The sequence below is a fragment of the Microtus ochrogaster genome, chromosome 6, assembly GCF_000317375.1.
Source record: "Microtus ochrogaster isolate Prairie Vole_2 chromosome 6, MicOch1.0, whole genome shotgun sequence".
NCBI lineage: Eukaryota > Metazoa > Chordata > Mammalia > Rodentia > Cricetidae > Microtus > Microtus ochrogaster.
Window position 1 is genome coordinate 66,419,525 of NC_022013.1, and position 17,876 is coordinate 66,437,400.

The 17,876-nt window shown below is 48.5% G+C and overlaps 1 protein-coding gene across 4 annotated transcripts in view; it reads left to right on the forward strand.

Annotated features, from left to right (window-relative positions):
• The window catches only part of Cacna1d (calcium voltage-gated channel subunit alpha1 D), a 307,540-nt gene that overhangs the window by 279,388 nt on the left and 10,276 nt on the right, over positions 1-17,876 (forward strand). For all 4 annotated transcript variants that reach the window (XM_026779996.1, XM_026779998.1, XM_026779995.1 and 1 more), the window contains 2 exons: positions 16,356-16,469; positions 17,163-17,527. In XM_026779996.1, coding sequence (XP_026635797.1) covers positions 16,356-16,469; positions 17,163-17,527 — 479 coding nt within the window. The remainder of the gene's footprint in view (positions 1-16,355; positions 16,470-17,162; positions 17,528-17,876) is intronic.

Consider the following 17,876-nt stretch of genomic DNA (forward strand, 5'->3'; position numbering starts at 1 on the left):
ACCCCCAGCTCCCCACACCTGATTCTGCACTTTTAAAACTCCTCTTGGTTTCCTTTTTTTTTCCCTTTCAGCTGCACATCCAAGTGGTCGCATGGCTTAGATGAACCGCTCTTTAAACTGTTGTAACCACTACGCTTGCGCTCTCTCTGCAGCCTCCATTCCTTTCAACTCTCAGAATATTCTGAAGCAATTCTGTTTTAGGGTGGTGGCATGGAATCAGAGTTATCTCTTGCCAACTGGATTCCCCTACATTGTTTTCTGAAATACAGATGCATGCTTCAGAATAGTGGGCTGTGCCTGTCTGTGTAAACCTTCTGCACACTAACCCAAGACACTCACCTCTCTCTTGTTCCAACTCTGTCTCTTTGGAAACACCACCTCCATGGTGGCCCATCTAATGCCCGCAGGAATAGCCCCCCCTCACACAAGGTATGCTTGAAGAGTGTCCCCTGCATCGCTGGGACGCCCCACTTCTTTTTATCTTACTAGGAAAACCAGTTCAGAATTTGGCTTATGATCTAAACTCCCTTCCTTTGAAAACATTTGATCAACATTTATCTCTATTGAACTTCTCAGAAAGGATGAATGCATCCCCCATTTCTGGGGCCTGGTAGTTCTTTGTGTTCCTTTACATGGTTTGGGGTTTAGGATGATAGATGTCAGTCTGTTCCCCGATAGCAGCCAGAGGCATTATGATACCTGAGAAGAAAGAACTAGAGTCTTAGGAAGAGGTGGAATGCTCCACGAGATTCTGTAGTGCCCATTCCCGTGTCCAATGTAGCACCTGCTTATCTATTTACATCTCATTTAGGGACATTTGCACCAAAGGAGAACAAGCAGCGTGGCATTCAGGCTTAGTGGATGGCTCTGGTTGGGTTTCAGTGTCTGTATTCATCATTGGTCTTTTTCATTTTTTTTCTCTTATCTCCCAGTAAACCAGTAGTTCCCAACTTTTTCCTCATCGTGGCACACTGAAAACATGACACCATGGTCCCTCCCTTGGGACAGACAGACGGTGTTTCCAGGTGTTAGTGTCTCCCGCAGTATGATGTGGTTAGGGAGAGCAGACTGAGTGGTGGGCCTGTGCCCTGAGGGTACTCAGGTGACCTCAGAGCTGGTGATGTTTGTCTAGGCAGCTTTTGGGATGTGCTCTGAGCTGTCACAGCTCACTGTGAGCTTGATGGACAGGTGATGTCAGGAACCAGCTGGGGAGGACATCCTGGGATCATTTGCTTCTCTGCTCTGTGCCTGCAGCCTTGCCACTCCTGCCATGATGTGGAGATGCCTCAGACTAGAATCTTGCCTGGGTTCTCAGTGCCCTTTTGTCTCTGCTCGTTCATGGATTCCCTTTCTCTTTAGAAGCTCCTCTCCCTTAGAGATCCTCCTGCTGTCTGTCTGGTTCTGGGTCTGCTCTGTGTTCTACTGAGCCCAGATGGCATTTCTTCTCTCCATTCCTTCCCTGTCCTGCTCAAGCCTTAGCTTTTCTTGATCTTTAGAGATCTTGTTCATCCAGGTCTCTCAGCACTGCTTTTTCTCAGGGAAGATAATCAGGTCATCCTTGAATCCTGCCCTGCCACTCCAGAGCTGGAGAGAAAGCCAGAACTTCTCTTACCAGAAACATCCTGGTATAGATGAACGCAGTGATCCTCAACATTGAGTCAGGGAGTCTTCCAAGGCTTATGGGGCCTTGAAATACAAAAGACATCTGCTTGTTGAAGGTGGCAGAGATTTTGGGCTCTGGGGCTATGCTGTCCCAGCAACCATGGTCTACTAGAAAAGCACTAGGAAGAACTTGAAAGGCAGCTCAAAGGAAAGCAGGTGTTGGACATGGCTAGAGCCAGGCTCTTAGAGGAGAGCTAGGGCTGGAGGAGGAGAGGGCCCTGGGCTCAGATCCAGCCCAGTTGACCTGGTCCAGCCATGTAACCTCTCCCTTTCTTAGACGGGTAAGCAGAACTGTATGTAGAGTTTGTGTGAGGAATGTGAACCGGGTTTGGACACAGTCCCCCCCATCCCCAGACAGAGTGCCTTGCTGGATGGGGTAGATGAACTGGCCAGTCAGAACCAGTCAGGGCCAGTCAGAGCCAGTCAGAGAGCCCTCAGTTTTCTTCAGCAAACCCTCCACCACATCAAGGCTTTCTTGGCTTGGGCTCAGAAGGAATTTAACATTTATCACGTCCAACCCACCCCAAAACAGCCTGTCAGATAATGCTGAGCACCTTCTGGCAAAAGGGACTAGAGAAGCTGTCCAAAGTGGCCCAGCAGTCTCAGGGTGCTACATCACAAGCGGGCACTAAATAAAACCCACCGAAGTTCTATCCGTGGACTCAGTGGGTCCCAGCGGCCCCAAACCGCCTATGCTCTATCATCCACTTCAGTAAGTGATCGTGTTGGCTTGCTTTGAAACAATAGTGACCGATGGCTTGTGATTGAAGGACACTCGACTCGAGAGCAGCCTACACCAGGGTTCGAGTGCCTTGTACATCTTCTCTTCCACATCCTCAGTTCTTCTGAGATGGAGCTCCATTTTATAGGGGAGACTAGAATCTTAGACAGGTTGATCCTCATGACTCCATCCACATGACTCTTGCAAGGCTGGCTTTACCAGAAGTCCAAGCACCCACAGCTGTTCCTCTTCCCATGCTTTTTAGGTCCCGTCAGACAGCATGCAACCCCCAACACAGCCCCACACAAGCTCGGCTGCTAATGTAGCCTTGCCAGTTTCTACCCAGAAGACCTTGTGGGCAGGGCATGGGACACACTGACATGTCCCCTACGGTTTACCATGAGACAGTCGGAGCCCCTATTCTGCCTCATGCATCTACCTTCAAAGTTGCCAGCAGAGTTCTGATTCCCGAGCGATACATGCTGGAGGTTGTTTCTGACCAGAGCAGAAATAGAGCCTGCTCAGTGCTGAGGTTAGATGGAGCTGTCATCGCAGTGCAGAAATCCAGTCGTGGTGAATTTCAAACCAAGAAATGGTCTCGGAGCTTATTGGCAAAGAGTGGGGGAGCGTGTGAGATCTGGAGCTGCAGTCTCTGTTCCGACCTTCCTCTCCTTCCAAGCTCATGTCACCTTTCTAGGCCTCCGTCTTGTGACATGGGGATTTGGATGCTTAATTGCATTCGATGCTTATGGTAATTACACATGCAAATCTCTATGTACAGGGCGGGAAATGTGGCCTGCAAGGCCTTTCTGTTTTGTAATGTTTATTTTAAGTAATAACCAAGGTGGCGCTTCATACTGTTACTAATACGCTACTCTCTTAAACTCGTGATAAATATGCATTACCTTCTGCCACTCTGAGGATCAGTTTGTTTTAACTGACTCTAACTTTGAGCCTTAACTGCTTTGCAAAGCTTTGCTTCTTGCTAGACTGAGCAACCCCTGTGATAGACTGTGAGCCCGGTGCCTTTCGTGCACTGTCCCGCCCCACCCCTGCCCCGACCAGAAGTGAGGGTTTAGGCTCTTGGTCCAAATGTGCTGATTCGGGAGAGCTGTGTCTGGTCTCTCCGTTTAGATGATGAGGTAACCGTGGGGAAGTTCTATGCCACTTTCCTGATACAGGACTACTTTAGGAAATTCAAGAAACGGAAAGAACAAGGCCTGGTGGGGAAGTACCCCGCGAAGAACACCACGATTGCCCTGCAGGTGAATTGTCCTCTTGTTCTGTTCTTGTCACTAACGATGTCGCCAGCTTTAATTTGAGATACTAGAGAGCTGACTAATGATGGTTGAGCAGTGCCAGAGGATTTTGTTTAAACTGAGATACCGCACACTCCCCACACTGTGGACTAGCCCTTTCTGAGCCACAAGGTAAGTCCTTCCTCCCTTACTTGTCTTCTCCGTTGAACCTGGCACCTGCCACCATCTGGTCTGTGCAAGGCCCCCAGGACAGCCATGATGGGAAAGGAGTGAATGGTCACCTCATGCCCTAGCCACCTGGCTCTTCTCCAAAGGCAGCATCCCCTAGGCCGAAGGCAGCGTCCTTTAGGCTGAAGGCAACGTCCCCTAGGCAGGCCCCTCTTCCCATAGCCTTGGGCTCAGGGACTGACTGCCCAGTGAACAGCTTTCCATCTGAACGCAAGTGCTTTGTTTTGTTTTTGTTTGTTTCTTACCCCACGGCTTGTTGGTTTTTGGTCCATTTCAATAGCATCCATCACTCCCTAGTATGTACTGTGTGTGTGTGTGTGTGTGTGTGTGTGTGTGTGTGTGTGTGTGTGTGTGTGTGTGGCATGTCTGTGTCTGTGTGCTGTCTCCCAATGGCAGTGAGGCTTGCTGTGCAAGAACTATACACAGGCCAGTCTCTGGCCCATCCCCCTTCCTCTAGGACCTGCCCCTTCACACACACATGCACGCATGCACACACACAGGCACGTATGTGTGCTTGTACAAGGTTATCCCTTCCAGGCCCCCAGAGTGTGGGTGTGACATTTAGGAATATCTGGTCCAATCAGGGCTCAGGCATCTAAAGGTGATAGAATCCTAAAGATGTCCAGAGCTCTGGGTGGGCAGGCTTGGAGAGACAAGGAATCATGCTAGGATTTTCAGGCAGGGGAGCTAGAGAAGGTAGTTCAGGGGCCTGTGGTGTTTAAAGAGAACTGGGGACAGATGCCAAGAGGCAGAGCAAGGATATATGGAGAGTGACAACTGTCCTAAGTCCAGCTGTCCATGACACCTGTAGTGCCTTCAGTCGGTCACAAACAAAGATGTTTTCCTTGCTTCTCCAAAAGTTGACATGAAAGTTACTCATATGTCCCCGTTCTCATGGTTCTTAAACGTGGCCTTGTGAGTGTTGACATAAGATACAACATGGAGCAGTCCTGCTCTTTGTTCTGGGAGCAAATACGCAGCATCGTTGTGTGTTCCGAGGGGTAACTGGAAGCTAAGGCCTGAGTGTGATCTCGCTGGGAGAAAGAGTATGAATAAGGATGAAGGATTGTGGTGGTTGAGGGATGTGGGGTGTGTGTATCACAGGTTAGCAGATGACCTGGGGTCAGTGGCCGGATGAGTCATGGGGAGATCCTAAGGGTTGAACAAATACCTCGCTGGTGGGGCAGGTGGTCACCCACATCTGTTCAAGTCAGTCTGGGTTCTTTTGTCCCCGATCATGTGAGTTGTAGGCTCAGCCATCTGGTTTGCTGCCATCTCAGGTCATAGGCTTCAATGTAAGCTCTCACCTCCCTCCTGCTGATCCGGTTTGCAGACGTGACTGCTGTGACTCCAACTCATAAGCAGCCTCTCGTGACAAAATCTTAAAAGCTTGAGTTTGCAGATTTGAGTCGGTCCCTGGTTTGTATGTTCCTGGTGGCGGCAGACAAGGTTGGCCACCAGCGGAGAGCAGAGCGCCCCCTCAGGTGATCTTCAGCCCTGTAGGACAGACTGACTGAATTTCCGAGCTCGGTGGATACACCCTGCCTACCCAGAATGCCTTGCTGCTCTAGAACTCTAGTCTGCTCTAGAATTGATCTCTCTGCTGCAGCTTATGTCACAGTTTGTCGAGTGAGGTTGTGTCTGAGTTAAGAGACTCTCGGGTTCCAGGGAAGGGTCTATATGGAAAGACTCGGAAGTGTGTGTATGGGGCGTGGGTTAAGAGCTTTTCTGAAGCCCTAAGGCTTGCTCTGGTGGCTGGATGGGTGTTTCTGTGTCTGAAATAGCGTAAACAGCACATGGCTTAAATAGTCACCGCATATGGAGTTTACTGAGCCTTGAAGGAAGGCTCAGATGGTACCAACAGTATGCCATGAAGGTTCTGGGTGGAGACAACCACCTTATGTTAAAATAATGTTGAGGCTTTTCTCTCATTTAAGACCTTTCATTTTTATTATTTAAAGAAAGTTTAATTTCATTGGTAAAAGGCAAATATTTCCAGTTATATGATACAAATACATTTTTCCATGGTTCTATTGAGAATTGAGGCTAGGGCTGTAATTTATATTAAGCATACAGCATAGAAAATTAAGTTGTGTTTATAATCTTGACAGTTAAATTCTGAAAAGGCATTTGATTCTGAAACAAGCATTAAAAATAGAAAATGTTTGTCTCCTTGATGGATAATTCTAATTACATTTTTGGCTTCCACTGCTATAGAAATGGCTTTAAGTGTGAGTGTTATTCTACATTTAATTAGTGCATAAGAAGGTTTCCATTTCTGCGTTATGAAATATCATGGGTGATGTGGCAGGTAGGGAACTGGGCTCAGTCGTGGGAGAAAGGCACCCTTGAGACAGCTGCCGAGGGGCTTTGGCTGATTGAGAAAGGAGCAACATGATTTTGGCAACAGGGTACCTCAGGTGTGGCTCCCAGGCTGCTTGTAGTGGGAAGTGGACTGTGGCAATTACTGTGTGAACAGCCTAGCTTGTGCGTGCTGACCTGCAGAGTGAGGTCTGTCTGAAGAGCTCCCGGAACTGGCACTCAAGCTCCACACGCCCATTCCATGTCATGGCTCTCAAGAGCACACAGGCACACTGTGGTCTGAACCCTGTGGGCTCATCCTGGTCTCCTTGTGTTCAGACCAAGTGTTGTCAACCTTCCCTGTGGTGGGTCATGGCTGAAGGTGTTCCTGCCTCTGCATCGGGTGGAGCTGGGCACCTGTGTCCTCTGGCCTCTGTGGTCTGAGTGAGTGTGCACTTTCCATCCATCCACTCCATCCTTCCCTTCATCCCCATCATCCAGTCTCTCGCCCTTCTATGATAGGAGCCAGAGAGAAGCTGCACACAGCCGTTCTGTTCTAGCCCGCTCATCGCAAAACATGTTCCCTTTGATTTGACTCAGCATTTGCTCTTCATCCATGTTGCTGCATCCGAGTGACCTGCAAGTTTCCACAGTGAACAAAGAAATAAAGAAACATAGCCACGCAGCCCCAGAAATTCTCAGTCCCCTCTCCTGCAGTCCCATTGCACCTCCAGAGAGGGCCTCTGGGATGCCGCGTGCTCCAAAAGGCCCCGAAGTGGGGAGAGTTTTGTTCATTTCTCTTTGTTTTGACACTCAAGTCTTTTGTCGGCTCTCATGGAGCCTGGGGACAATGTCCTCCGTGTGAGAAGCCACCCAGATGAACCCCAGGGAACCCCAGGCAGCTAGTCCTTTGTCTGTTTAGAAGTTGGATTTAAGGAGCCCGTTCTACAGCTCTGCAGGATTAGGTGTTTAGGTTGAGTGGCTTTAAGGTCTATGCCTTGGCCACAGACGGGGGTGGTTGGGAGATGCAGGTGGTATTGAAACTAGCTATTAGTCTCTAGTGTTCCTTACTGTGGCCTTCTCAGGCACGGTGCACAAAGACAGCTTAGTTCCTCCCAGAGATCTGACCTACGTGTGGTCCTGTTAATCCTGTCACCTTAATCTGGAAGGCAGTGAGATTCTTTTTTTTTTTTTTTAAAGAACTATGATTCCACCTGAAGCCATAGCATTGCTCTTTTATATATCTATATATGTTTTCCTTTTTTAATGTAAGAGGAGAATAGATGCTAACAGATGGGATTTCACTGGCTGATTCGTTTGTTTCAGATGCTTGAACGGATGCTTTAGAGTTCTCTGCCTGAGCTACCGCACCAAGCTGGTTAGTCCGAAGGCGCTTGTGGCTAAGGCCTTGAAAGGGCAAGCTCACACTCGGGCTTATTTCTACTGACGCAGCATTTCAGGAGAAATGCAGGCAAGAGCAATCCCAAAGCCCCGGGGAGACCCCTTCCGAGCAAGGCACTCCTCTGGAAGGCAGAAGCGGGGCCGTGGCTCACCCGTGGAGCCATGGCTGCCTGTTGCGGACACTGCTCATGGTGGCTCCTTTTCATGGAAGGGAAATGTATGAGTTACGGTTTTTCCCTTCCAAACCAGAGACTCAGTGAAAGGGACAGAGTGAGAGAGAGAGAAAGAGAGCAAAGGATAAGGGCAGCTGCCCCATAGAGAAATGAAATGAACACAACTTGCTGATGCTGGCCAGTAAATAAATAAATTAATTAATTAAATGATATATATATATTAGATATATATATATATATATATTAAAAAGGATTAAGCAGACCTGCCTAAGGTGGGCAGCTGACTCCATCTCAAAGTCCTGCATCCCTAGTTTTTGCCCAGACTCCCAAAGACTGGCAGGCTGATTGGCACTGAGCAGAGAGTTCCGTTTTTATGCCAGTGTGCTGTGCCCTCCTGACTGGGTGCCTGGCCCTGCTTGCTGCAGTGACCCAGTCCAGAACGCACTAATAAGTGGAAGGCCAGGAAGCTCAGACACACCCACTGAAACTAACACATACACCCGCATGCCAAAACCAACCAGGCAGACCTCAGGTTCCATCTTACCGTGTCAATGGGAAATGCCACCATACCCAAACCTCATCTAACATTGTCTGTCTCTAACTCGCGCTCAGAGCCAGTCTGGGATGCCTCTTTGGAAGCAGTATGGCCTAGTTTCAAGGACACTGGGAGTCAGGGAACCTGGGTTCTAGTCCCAGCTCCAGCATTCACTTGCTGTGTGACCTTGGGCAAGACACTTAACCTCTCTGTGCCTCAGTTTCCCCATCTGTAAAATGGGGGTAACAATGTCGACCTACCTCACAGGGCTGTTGTGAGGAATAGCTAAGTGATTGTAAAGCTCCTTGGACGTATAATTGCTTATTATTAAGACTACAACAATAATAATATCATATGCCTGTTTACTACCAGAACTTTAAGAAATTCTTGGTTTGATCTCTTTTCTGTTCTGTACTGTAGTCATCCATCGAGAGGAATTCTCCCCCTTTTTTAAGACACTAGGGAACGTGCAAAGATGCAAACAGGTAACTTGTCAGGTCACGTTCTCACACAGTAACAACAGCAGACTTTTTGCCCAAAATGTTGTCTGATGAGGGCGTTGCTCTTAAACCTTAAACCCATCCCCAGAACGGGTCAAGTCTATACCTCTGCTATTAGCTCAAGATGCCCAGAATGGCCAAGGAGGGCCAGCATTCAAAGAGCAGAGTTAATGGGGAAGAATAAAAGACAAGAGGTAGGGGAGAGGAAGAAGAAGGACTTCCAGTCCACTGCTCCATTTTGCATGGCCTGGAGTGGGGTGTGTGCCTGTGTGTTCATGACATGAGTGGGTGGGGAGAATGGGGTGCAGTGGAAGGGCGAGGAGGAGGGAGCAGGACGCTGGGCAGCCCTGTTCTGCTACAAAGGAGAGCTCCTCCAAGAATCTCTGGGGGGCAGCTACCCTGAAGGCCAGGCTGAAATGGATAGGGCCCCCGCCCTGGGCAGCATGACTCCTTCAGGCCTATTTCAGGTAAGCCTAGAGGAGTCTTCTCTAGTGACATCTTGTGCCTGTGACATTTGCCCCTGACCGCAGAGGTTCCTTGCCATGTGACTTCACCTTCCTACACCACAGTGGGCCTCCTGACCTCACTGTGGAGACAGGCCCAGCTGAGACCCTTGTACAGACAATAGTGAGGCTGGGAGTTTGTGTGAGTGTTTTCCATCCCCATAGTTTGAAGACCATTGTGGGTGGTGTGGGAATGCATGAGCCAAGACAAATAACCTGGTATGCCTGACTCCTTGGGGGAGGTCAGAGCCCACTCATGTCTGACAGTAATGATCTGCCACAGCATTCAAGTCTCTCAGATTGGGCCAACAGCCTGGCCCCTCTCCCAAATCTCTCCATGCTCCAGCGACCACAGGGCTAATCTCATCTTAGCAGGGCCTCTGGAATCACCACTGTGAAGTGGTACCCGGGGTAGCCACCGTAGCAGAGAGAACTCATACATCACCCATGAGAGGGAAACTGGTTAGCCTTGCAGACATAGGTCAAATAAATGATTATCCCTTAGGCAAGCAGCTTTCCTATCTCACCCTCCCCACCCGGCCTTGAGATCACTTCTGGTAGATCACTAGATTCTCGTATAGTTCTAATGGGTAGAGTTACACAGGCCTTTCTCTGTATATCACCTAAACCCACAGAAGCTAGGAAATGTTCATTTGCCTACAAGGCTGATGTTGCGAAGAAACAGAGTTGATTGTGGAGAGAACGGCCCCCAACTTCCATACACAGAGGACCAGGCTTCCTGATACTCAGGTTGCAGTCAAGCCTCAGAAGCCTCTGTCATTTTCTCTCAGGGTCCTGGCAGAAGAGTAAGTGTTCAGTAGAAAGGAAGACATGAAGGAATAATGAAGTCATGTCTGAAATTCCCGAAGACAAGCGCAGCAAACCTAATACCCAGCTCCTGGATGGATCCATGATGCTAAACTTTTAGTTCTTGGATCAGATGTGTCAGAGACCAGCAGCATCCACCACAGGGAAGCCAGGTTAGGGTGGGAAGGAGGCTCATGGAATCCCCAGTTCAGAATCAGTCCACAGGATGACTGAGAGCTTCCTGGGAGACGAAAATTGGACTGTACTGAAAACAACCATCTTTATGTCTCAAAAGTCTTAATGGAAAAGAAGTTAAGGCAAATGATCAAATAGTAAAGGCTCTTATTATGATAGCATGTTATTACTAATATGCACCTAGCATCCCTTCATGGCCTAACATATCACTGCTCAGTTATCTTTAGGAAGGAACTTGGTAAGTAAAACTTAGGGTTCCCAGGTGGGTGGGTACCTGGGTGAACTTTTCTCCTTGGCTTATCTTAGGCCTGAGAAAGTTGGCTCTTTGGGATAATGGGAAATTAAGCCAGGTGAAGTGTTGAAGGCAGCCAGATGTGTTAGTGCGTGTCTACAATACTGGAACTTAAGGAAGAGGTAGAGGCTAGCGTAGAGAGGCCACGTGATGAACAGAGGTCGGGGGGAGTAGAAGAAGGCTGACCCTGTGGTCATGGTGGTGTCACTTGCTGGAGGATGGACTGGTCAGCAGTCCTCAGCAGTTCTCAAACATCTTGGTCTTAGGACCTTTCCTATTCCTAAGATGTATCCAGAACCCTTGCATATCAATAGTTACTGTCTTATAAATTAAAGCTGATGAATTTTATAAATGCAAGACTACGTAAGCACAAAGATGCCAGGGTGGTGGTGACATCACTGTCACCCAGCCTTTGGAACCCTCACAGCATGCTCATGAGAGAATGAGAGTGTACAAGGCCAAGGACATCCAGTCATATACAAATCTCAGTGACCTCGTGGACCCCTGGAGGAGTCTCAGAATGCCAAGAGGTCCATGAACCAACCCTTGAAACACATTGCTCTGGGGAGATGACCCAAAGCTCTCCTTAAAGGTAGAAGATGCAGCAGCCTCGTTGTGATGATCTGTGTTCGAGAGGCTCCTCACTGGGATGCTCCTCCTCTGTCCCTGCAGCCCACATGTCCATTGGATTCAGGCCAGGGGTCATGTGGTGTGCTCAGGCTTCACTACCTGCTGATCTGGAAGAGCAATGGTTAGAATTAGTAGTGTTCAATTAGGAATGTGTTCCAAATCCTCAGCACCTCTGGGTAGCACAAGCGAGAAGGAGGGTGTGTGTGTGATGCTGTGGGAATAGGTTACCTAAAAGGTGGGCAACCTTGACAGAGGTGTGTGGTTGAGACTCAGCTACCACCCTCTCCCTGCAGACTCGTTGCCTTTGCACCCCGGGTAGATTGAAGCTAGGGCTCAAGGATCCTTGCTGAGCCTTCAGCTAGTTCCAGAACGTTATTTAACCCATTGCACATCATCTTGGCTCATCCTCCCTCAGTATGCAGGCTCACAATGACAGAAATATGATACAATCAAAGGAGCCTCAATTTTATATAATGCTATCTGCATTTTTAGGAAACAACGCAGACATGTCTCTGATTCTGAGGTTAAACCTAAACCAAGCATCAAGGTGGAAGGGTGGGGAGTGTGGCTCAGTGGTACTTGCTTAGCATATATGAGACCCTGTTTCAATCCCCAGCTGAAACGAGGCGGAACTGCAACAGATAGGTGTCTCAGTACCAGGGCGAGTCACAGGTGGTAAAGCTTTTAAATATCCCCTCTAGCTTTCAGAGTGTGGTGGCACACATCACTTTTCCAGCCCAGGGCTACCCCTCGGTAACTCATGATCTCGGGAGAGGAGGGCTCTCTGTAGATGAATAATGGAGTGTCGTGCCCATGCTTCTAACCCTTTCTGTCTAACAGAAGGCCTGTTCACAATGGATACAAAGGCCACACCATGACATTTTCCCCGGAGGAAAGCAGTGATAGAGCAAGGGGTGTTTCCATGTGTGCAGAAGAGGCGGGGGACAGCCTGTAGATACGCACGTTCATTCTATCAGAATTTAACCTCCAGCCCTATCTTCTCATAGAGCTAGGCTAAAACTGTCCTCTGTAATTGAGTGTGGGCCAAAGCCTGCCTCCCCCCAAAAAATTAACCAGAACTTGTCAATAGTGAGGTGACTGCATAGAGCCAGCTTTGGCTGAATGAGGCGTGGCTGGGTGGCGGAGCAGGCTGTGCCAGAGTAGCATTCTTTGGCAGGAGTCTGGAGCCCTGGCACCCAGCTTGTGAAGATGAAGGGTCTCTCCAAGGGCTGCCTGGAGACTCGCCTCTCTCTCCTTCACTGCTACAGCGTAGGTCTGGGGTGGGTTTCTGGTTGTTTGTGTGTGCGTGCTGTGCAGCTGAGAGCTGGCAGAGGGCTGGCATGCCACAGGGAGCTAGTCTGGGGAAGCAGGCAGCAAAGCTTGGCACATGCAGCCAGCTAGCCGGCACTCAACCCTGAGTGAGCAAGGTCTGGGTTTCCCAGTGGGTATTCCTGCTCCCCAGCAGGCCACCACTTTCTGCTGTTGCTTCAGAAATGTTTAGAGAGAATTTATTTTTGGTGAATTAATCATTAAGTAGAGTAAATATCTATAAAATTCCAATTAAATGGTGTCTAAAACTTAAAGGAACAGTCTACAGGCGCAGCGCCAACATTTCTTTTTTAAACAAATATTTATGATAACAGCTAGCATTTTAAAGTCAACCAGAGACTAGGCTTGATCCTGTTTAATATTTTGTAAGATTGGACATCTTAAAACAAGTCAATACTGTTTATATTTTATAGCAATTCTGTGTTTATTCAAAACCATAAGTCTACTGTGATGTCAATGGAATGACTTTATATGGCTTTGTGTGGGTTTAAGTGCTAATGACCACATTTCAAATTTAAACAATATTTTTGCTGATAAGAGATAGATACTTATACAAATATGAAAGACTAGAAAATTTTAATGACTGTAAAATGTTTTTTTTTTCAAGAAAAAAAATTTAGTGTTGTGAACAACTAAGTAATTTTTCTGAGGGTTTAAGGTAGTTGACTGTGCTTTTGGAACTGGATTCTGTGCCTATGGGATTTTGGAACAGCCTAAGCTACCTTTTAGCTTGATATGTGTGCTAGAACAATTTTCATTCTCATGTTTTGTGGTATGTAATAAATCCAGGGTGCTGTGCTTAAGCTTCATTTCAATTCTAGTTGGGAACCTATGTGCTGGTTCCCTGCCCCCAGGTCCTACGCAAGAGAGCGAAGCCAACCCCGCTCTTACCTGGTGTGCTTTGCAAACTAGGATCCTGGTTTCTGAACCCTCCGCTTTCACATCTGGGAAGAGTGATGCCTAGACTTTCCTCCTTTGGTGTCTCTTTAATAAATATGTTGTCATTATTTGTTTTGGGAAGTGGTACTCCGAGCCACCTCTCAACCCTCTCCATGATTTATGTTGCAAACCAAGCCTCTGTCCTGTGTCTGTTTACTGCCCACTCTGTCAACGGAATCCCAATCTCGTGGAACTCTGAAGGTGTGGTGGGGACAGTTTCTGTTTTCACTCTGCAACTGTTACATGTGTATTTCAGTGAAATGTCAACTCATCAACAGAGGATGATGTGAAAAATTATCCAAATAAATAGTTTTCTATTTCTTTTAATCACACCTAGTCCAGTTAGTTAAATGGCAACAAGACTGCTGTCTAAGCTGGGGAACGTTCCTGGCCCCTAGGCCTTGAAAATATGCCTGGATGTGCACAGTTTACCCGGGAGTGTTGATCATAGCGAATAGAATGTTTGTCTTGTGGGTACAGCAGCAGGTGTTCCAAGCCTTGTTTCTTCTTGTTTGAACCTCAAATATGTAACAGCCTTTTCTCCCAAAGTCAGACAAGGGGATTTTTACCAAGTTTATTGTCTCCTGATAATTGCACCCTAGAAAACTGAATGAATGGGTATGGCTTTTCTTCACATACCTGTGCTGGGTAAGAGCATTTACCAACACACACTGGGTTTGCCCTTACGGTATCTCCGAGGGGTAGAGCTGGGTCTGCTGCAGACCTAGGAAATATACTGGACATAGCAATCGAGAGAGGGAGCATACATATGTGAATGTGTGTGTATGTGTGTGTGTGTGCATGTGTGTGTGTGTGTGCATGCATGTGTGTGTATGCAAGTGCTCGTGCGTGTGTGTGTGTGTGTGTGTGTGCGTGTGTGTGTGTGTGTGCAAGTGCTTGCCAAAGCCTGTGTGCATTAGTGCCTATGATCTGCCGGCAGCAGAACAGAAGTAGCTTTTGTGTGGCCACATCATGAAGTGTTCTGGAACTCTGGCATATGCCTGTCTTTCCCTTCCTCTACATTGACGTGTATGCTAGAAAGATTTCATCGCCATGTTTTTTTGATCACAGTAAGTTTAGGGTGCCATGCTATGCTTTCAGCTTTAGTTAGAAGTGTGCTGCGCTTGACCCCTACCTGCCTAACACTCCTAGGCAGGACACTTTGACTCCAGCGTGAGTGTTGTCCCTGTAATTCATGAAGAAGAAGGAGCCGCTAGTCTCCTATCATAGCAGGGATGGGACTGAGCCAGCCTGTCTATCCTTGTGTGTAGAACCATCTAATAACCTAGAGGATGTTGTGGATGTGGCTGCTTGAGAAATTTCTGAACAACTCTACATCCTGACCACTTTACTTTAACCATTGTCGCCACTGATGTCTGCAGAGGACCAGTTTTGAGAATTCTCACACCAGGGTTTCAGGCTGCTTTAGCCTCACTCTGCTTCCTTCTTCTCCCCACCCCTTCCCCTGCCTTCCCTCCCCTCCCCTTTCCCCTGCCTTCCTTCTCCTTTCCCCACTCCTCTCCCATTTCCCCTGCCTTCCCTCTCTTTCCCGTTCCCCTCCATCTCCTCCCCTTTTCCCTGCCCTCTCTCCCTTTCCCCTGCCTCCCCTCCCCTTCCCCCTCCCTTCCTTCCCCTCTCTCCTGCCTTCCCTCCCTCTCCCTGCATCCCCTCCTCATTCCCCTTCCCCTGGAGTCTGCCCCACCATATGAGTATCTCAGGCATGGACACTGTTCTTTATCTCAGTCCTTCCCATAGCTCCACACCCTCTGTGTAGTGCTGAGGAGATAGTATTGGGAAGCGGTCTGCACGGGGGACCCAGCACTCCACAACTTTCTTCTGCAAATGGCCCTGAGGTTGCAACACAAGCTTCTGAAGGATACTTGCCCAGCTGGTACCTTAGGTGCTTTGTGAGCTCGTAGAGGCTCCTGATTGCAGGCGGCAGCTATTGCTGCATGGATAATGGAGGTAGACCCAAGATCAGAGAGAAACTGTAGAGAAAGATGAAGCCCCTATTAGTCTGAAGTCAGCCTCTTGACCTTCTTCAAATTAATGCTGAAATTCGAAATTTCTCAGAGCTACTGACTCCACCTTCCCCTCTCTACGGGTCGTGTGCACGTCATAATGTGTCCCTGGCGCAGCTGTGGGCAGTGCAGAGGCTTAGCCAGGCCTGTCCTGACGGATGGGCTGTGTAGAAGTGTAGAGCCTAGAGCTGTCACCCACGGGTCTTGTACTACCTGTAGATGGTAACAAGACCACCATTTGTGTGGCTTTCAGAATCCCGGTCCCTCTGCTGCTGAGTTCTCAACCTGCATGAACTGTGGGCCAAGGGGACCCTGATGGCTTGGGTGGCCCCACTGCCCAGCAACCTCAGCCTGTGTGACTGTTGATGTCCTTGTGATTTGAGTGTGTTGGTGACTGCAGGGTATGACGTCACTCACCTGTTCCATGCTTTACAGTGAGGCAGTGGCCCCAATGGCTGCTTGCTTACTTGCACCCAGGCCAGCTCAGCCTCCATGCAGCCATGCAATTCTTGTCCCTTCATTTTTTTTTTTTAAAGGAAGACCAGGTGACATTCCTTGCTCTGTTCAGAGATCCGGATGTGATTCTCTGCAAACGGCCCTTCTGAAGACTGTCAGTCAGTCAGGGCATGCGTTCTTGGCTGTGACAGTCCTAGTACCTAGTGTGCTGTAGGAGGAGTATTTGCAGGCTTTAAGCACTCCAGCCTAGTATCCTTGTGACCTCCTGGCTATATCCCATACACCCTAGGTCACATTAGTTCCTTGACTTGGCCTTTGGAGACAGCCGTCCCTCTCAGTACTCCATCAGGCTGGATCAGGGCCCCTTGATGTCTAACCTCTTCTGCCATTTTCATTGACCCAGGCGGGATTAAGGACTCTGCATGACATTGGGCCAGAAATCCGACGTGCTATATCCTGTGACTTGCAAGATGATGAGCCGGAAGAATCAAAAGCAGACGAAGAAGATGTATTCAAAGTAATTATTCCGTGCCTAGCTACTCATTGGCCACATGGAGAGAGTGGGGCAGGACTTTGGTTGGGGTGGCTCTGATCCACAGAGGAGTGTGGAGAATACAGACCAGTGGCAGGGTCTAGAGGGGATGGAACAACCTGCCCCTGTCCATCCTGGGACCTCTCCATTCACCAGCACCTCTCGTGGGCCAGACCATCCCCCTTCCTGAGCTTTCCCCCATCCCCAGCTGCCAGCTTCTCAGCTTGGCCACAGCAAACTGACCAGAGTCCAGGAACATTCTGGGTCTTTCTAGCAGTTGTCCACGCTGCCCTCCTTCTGCTCTAGCCCAGTTCTTTGATCTGCCAGCCAGCCTCAAAGCTCAGAGAAAATGTCAAGTACCCCCACCTTGGGGCTACTCAGCAAGCCAGCTGGGCTTAAGTCACCTCATCTTGGAACGACTGGAAGAACAAACCCAAGGGGCAGCAGAGAACTTGCTCCCCAGCTCAGGACTTGGTAACCTTCCTCATTTTCAGGTGGGCCAACTGCCACATGAGTACGTTCACCTGACCACTGAGACACTCAGGTTGTTTCACAGGGTTCCTCTGGAGCTTGCCTAGAATTTGTGTTTCATGTAGAAAAAAAAAAAATGACCTAACATAGCTAGCCTGCATCAAATACTTGTTAAATTACCTGGTGTTGTCTCCCATTATTTTGCAGAGAAATGGTGCCCTGCTTGGAAACCATGTCAATCATGTTAATAGTGATAGGAGGGAGTCCCTTCAGCAGATCAATACCACCCACCGTCCCCTGCATGTCCAAAGGCCTTCAATTCCACCTGCAAGTGATACTGAGAAACCGCTGTTTCCTCCAGCAGGAAATTCGGTGTGTCATAACCATCATAACCATAATTCCATAGGGAAGCACGTTCCCACCTCAACAAATGCCAATCTCAATAATGCCAATATGTCCAAAGCTGCCCACGGAAAGCGGCCCAGCGTTGGGACCCTTGAGCATGCGTCTGAAAATGGGCATTACTCCTACAAGCATGATCGAGAGCTCCAAAGAAGGTCCAGTATTAAAAGGTAACCTTGAAAAGGAGATGCATTGTCTGCCCTTGTCATGTCCACTCTGCAGAGCAAGGCGAGTCTTCTGTCCTTTGCTCTGGCACGTGGTAATTCCCTGCAGACGCTTGTAATTGAACTTGAGTCCACTCAACTCGTTGCCTGTTTATACATTGTTTATGTGAGGGACCTACCAATCCACTGTCCACCATCCTGCAGTGTGGGTTGCCACAAAGTCCACCTTCCCCAGTTTGACAAGATGCTTTGGGCTGGGGGTTACAGAATTTCTTGTGTAGATACCAAACCCTGAGCTCTGTAGGATTAGAAAGGGTCTCTTTCTAATAGGCTGAAAGGGTCTCTTCTTCTTACT